The sequence below is a fragment of the Salvelinus sp. IW2-2015 genome, unplaced genomic scaffold, assembly GCF_002910315.2.
Source record: "Salvelinus sp. IW2-2015 unplaced genomic scaffold, ASM291031v2 Un_scaffold1753, whole genome shotgun sequence".
In the NCBI taxonomy this organism is placed as follows: Eukaryota; Metazoa; Chordata; class Actinopteri; order Salmoniformes; family Salmonidae; genus Salvelinus; species Salvelinus sp. IW2-2015.
The window spans coordinates 32,369-36,959 of record NW_019943134.1 but is presented as its reverse complement, the minus strand read 5'-3'; the positions used below and the strand labels follow the sequence as shown (position 1 = coordinate 36,959).

Sequence of the window (4,591 nt, the reverse complement as noted above, 5' to 3'; positions counted from 1 at the left end):
AAATGTTCATAAATGACCAGCATGGTCAAATAATAATAATCACAGTAGTTTATGTCCAACAATAAAAACTAACACTTTTGGGGCCAAATAAAATCCCCAGCTGGTCCCCAGTTGGGGATCGCTGGACTACAGGACTGATTGTAACACTGTGTAAAGCCAGGTATAATGCTTTATAACTTGTTGATATAAGCATGTATATGCCTTTGTATGTCTTGTAATGTGTATAATATGTCACTAGACTATGAGATGAAACTATAGAACAAGGAGATTAACCCACAAATCCTATAAAAGGTGTCATTATGGGAAACTTTCTGACTATCTATCTACAATAGACTCAGTGTTGCCATACCAAAGACCCATCCAATATACTGYAAGTATGATGACTAACCACAGAAGAGAATGATGAGGATGAGTATCATGGTAAAGAATCCCCTGTTCCAATACGGAGTGAACCAGTTCCATAGACTCAGGTTGAACAGTGATCGCCATCTGCAAAAAGTAAGAGTTAGAAACTTAGAGAATGACTAGTTACAGACAACAAGGGATTAAACCAAAGTTACTTGGTTCCTTGTATATGGCTGTGTAAATAAGTTACAGAGGGGTCAAAGAYCATACTCCCCATGAAATGCTAACCTGGTGAGAGGTTAGCATGTCTTGGGGGGATGATCTTTGATGCTCTGTAACTTTCTCACTCATCAACATTCAGCATTCAGGATTATCCGTAGTCATGGTAACATTAATATAGAAGTGTTTAGAAACATATTCTATTCGCAATAAAAGTGACGTCAAAATGAAACAATACATTATTTACCATTAATTTCTATTGGGCGCGAAATAATCTGAAACACAACCAAAACAAACTGCAAATGCATCCAACRAGTTTGTAAAGTCACAAGCTTGATGTGGTCATTGCGTGCTAGGAAATATGGGACCAAATACTAAACTTTTGACTACATTATTTATAATAATTTTTAGGGGTATCAATAATTTTAACCCCTAACTTTTTGAGACAAAAAAATTGTTACTTGTTTAAGAAAATGTCTTTCTCTGATCAATTCTATTAGTAAAAAATTATATAATTACCCAATTTGTTTGCTACATTATAGCTCAGTATTTGAATTGTATATACAGTTGAAGTCGGAAGTTTACATACACCTTAGCCAAAACTCAGTTTTTCACAATTCCTGACATTTAATCCTAGTAAACAGAATCGACTATTGTCTTAGGGTCCATAGCATCACCACATACTATATTTTACATAATGTGAATATCTGTCAGAATAATAGGGAGAGAATGATTTATTCTCAGCTTTTTATTTATAATTATTTAACACTTCCGGGGTCAGAAGTTTACATACACTCAATTAGTATTTGGTAGCATTGCTTTAAATTGTTTAACTTGGTGTCTTTAAACCTTCGGGTAGCCTTCCAACACGCTTCACCACCACAACCAGAGATTCGGGCGTGGATTTCTTAGGCATTTCCGGCAGAGTGGCGAGTTGTTCACACAGACTTTGAGCTGGTAGGAATAAACATGCGGAACGCTTATAACTAAGTTTGCCCCAGTGCCTCTCCCTCAGAAAGATTTGACGGTCAGCCGCGCTCTTTGTTTTGTGGCCAATCAAACCCTTGAACTTTGTTGTTTGTGAATTTTTGCCACACAGCGGGGAGAGGGATGTTGGGAGGATGGGCAGGAGAGCGCCCGGGTGTGGGGAGGACGGCACAACACGAATATTAACGCTCTTGACTGATGTTTGAGATTGCTCAATATAATTCCCTATAGGAATTCTCTCTATCCTCATAGAGTTTGGCGATCATTTTAGCTCACGACTAGAGTGCAGGCACTGTGCGACAGTTCAGAGCGACGCCAGACTACACACGCTGAAATCACCCACCTTTTTTCACGACCCACTGTTAACTCCCGGCCGGGCGCTCGGTCCGGAATGTGTGATGAGACTAACATGTTTGGGCGTGACAAGCTCCGCCTGGTATTTTCTCTATTCTACATAATATGCGCCTCACCCCTCGCGCCACTAACAACTCTCTACTCTCCTCCGCTTTCATATGCACAGGAGGGCTGCTTTTCTCGAAGAAATGTAGAAAAGGCATCTGTCGCAACTCATGGTGGTTTTTTGCACACCGCGCCCTAGACCCCGCCGCTTTCTCCTATGGAGTTATAATGTGAGTTCGTACAGAACTTCGGTATGAGGAGCGAACACACTTTCGTGCCCGGTTCACTGCTAGATACTTTTGTACCTGTTTCCTCCAGCATCTTCACAAGGTCCTTTGCTGCTGTTCTGGGATTGATTTGCACTTTTCGCACCAAAGTACGTTCATCTCTAGAAGACAGAATGCGTCTCTTTCCTGAGCGGTATGACGGCTGCGTGGTCCCATGGTGTTTATACTTGCATACTATTGTTTGTACAGATGAACGTGGTACCTTCAGCCGTTTGGAAATTGCTCCCAAGAATGAACCAGACTTGGAGGTCTACACATTTTTTCTGAGTTCTTGGCTGATTTCTTTTGATTTTCCCATAATGTCAAGCAAAGAGGCACTGAGTTTGAAGGTAGGCCTTGAAATACATCCACAGGTACACCTTCAATTGACTCAAATGATGTCAATTAGCCTATCAGAAGCTTCTAAAGCCATGTCATCGTTTTCCTGAATTTTCCAAGTTGTTTAAAGGCACAGCCAACTAAGTGTATGTAAACTTCTGACCCACTGGAATTGTGATACAAGTGAAATAATCTGTCTGTAAACAATTGTTGGAAAAATGACTTGTGTCATGCACAAAATAGATGTCCTAACYGACTTGCCAAAAATATAGTTTGTTAACTAGACATTTGTGGAGTGGTTGAAAAACGAGTTTTAATGACTCCAACCTAAGTGTATGTAAACTTCCRTCTTCAACTGTATTRGTATAAAATAATATAAATGTCCCATGTTTTTTTAGCATACAATAGAGCTCAGTATTTGTATTATTTATTAGACACAGACATTTTGTCTTGCTTATCTTTATCAAGGGTGCCAATAGTTTGGGATTGGACTGTAAAYGTTACAGTTTTGGCCAAATGTCACAAAAGAAGGCTTAACGCTTCAACCTGGTTAAATGCTAGGATATGATTCCCCACAGTACCTCTTGGCAGATATAAAAGGCAGACAAAGGATCAGAATGACAGCTATCTCCACATAAAGGAAGATAGCCACCACAGTCCACTGGAGAGTCATCTTATGCTGGGAGTTTACTGTGGAGAAACAACAACACTGTAAATACATACATAAAATGCACAATTCAATATCCAGCAGGCAAAACTGAGCTACATTTTTTTTGTTATTATGTACAAAACATCACAAGTCTCCTGAATCTGTGTTTGTGTCATATGGTTCTGRCAGAAAAAGACTGCGAGGGACGATAGACCAACAATACACTGACTATTCACTTCTTATTAATCTATACTAGGTAACAGTGGCGTGATGATTACAAGTTATTACAGAGGGATAACATATTGATTATACACGTGTTACCTGAATATAGTATACTTTTGTTTTTGTTTCGTGTTATTTCCTATCACTGAGTCCATGTTGAAAATATGAATGGAATTGGAACCAAATGCAAACAATGCAAACATTTACAAATTCCTTTAAAAATCGAATCAATTGAGTGAATTTCCCTGATCTGACCAGTAGAGAAACTCTTTACCGGTTATTTAGCTACGTAACAGTGTGGGCACTGTGGAGATATCATAACAATGAATACCGAAACGTTGCTTTTGGTAAAACATTAGAGACACCAGAAATAGTCTATAACTATTCCTACTGCTCTACAGCGCGAGTGGCATACTGTTAACACGCGTTTACAAATACAGTGCAGCCAAATGCTATTTATATCTCAAGTTATTTTCTAACTTCGCCACAGTTGACCACCTAAAGATCATTTGTCAAATCAACAGTACGTTATCTTGCTTTCTATACTGTACATGGGAACCACGTCGACACACCCAAACAAGCAGAAATAGAGTTGGAATCTTACCCGACAAATATGGTAGATTAGAACTAGACCAGGACGGAACATACCCCCACCCCCTCTCTGAACCCCCCCCCCCCCCACCCCCACTACCCGCCCTGCACAACAGCTGTTCATGCCCAGCCTCTTAAGCCCTGACGTCACCTGAGAGCAACTTGAACAAGATGCCCATAAATAAAGCCATCACCATGCGGTATTAAGCTGAAAGTAAACCCCTGTCGTTGTGTTGAAGGTAACACATAAATAAGGTTCATAGTATTAAGGCATTGCCATTTAGACTGTGGACTTAGGATCTAGGCCTCTCTAATATTCCATATTAGAGAGATATTAACCATTTCGCTGCAAATAAAGCTGCTGATGTTTTGGCTCAAACTAAACCTTGAGATACGTAACATCTCAACTAGAGGTCGACCGATTAATCGGAATGGCCGATTAATTAGTTTTCATAACAATCGGTAATCTGCATTTTTGGACACCGATCATGGCCGATTACCTTGCACTTCACGAGGAGACTGCGTGGCAGGCTGACTACCTGTTATGCGAGTGCAGCAAGGAGCCAAGGTAAGG

At 40.1% G+C, this 4,591-nt stretch overlaps 1 protein-coding gene across 1 annotated transcript in view; it reads right to left on the bottom strand.

Annotated features, from left to right (window-relative positions):
- LOC112071871 (B-cell receptor-associated protein 29) overlaps nucleotides 1-4,093 on the bottom strand; it is a 17,147-nt gene extending 13,054 nt beyond the window's left edge. Inside the window, 3 exon segments of the mRNA XM_070439544.1 lie at nucleotides 389-489; nucleotides 3,137-3,245; nucleotides 4,031-4,093. Of these exon segments, the coding sequence (XP_070295645.1) occupies nucleotides 389-489; nucleotides 3,137-3,228 (193 nt within the window). The 5' untranslated portion in view covers nucleotides 3,229-3,245; nucleotides 4,031-4,093.
- Nucleotides 4,094-4,591: the final 498 nt, after the last annotated feature.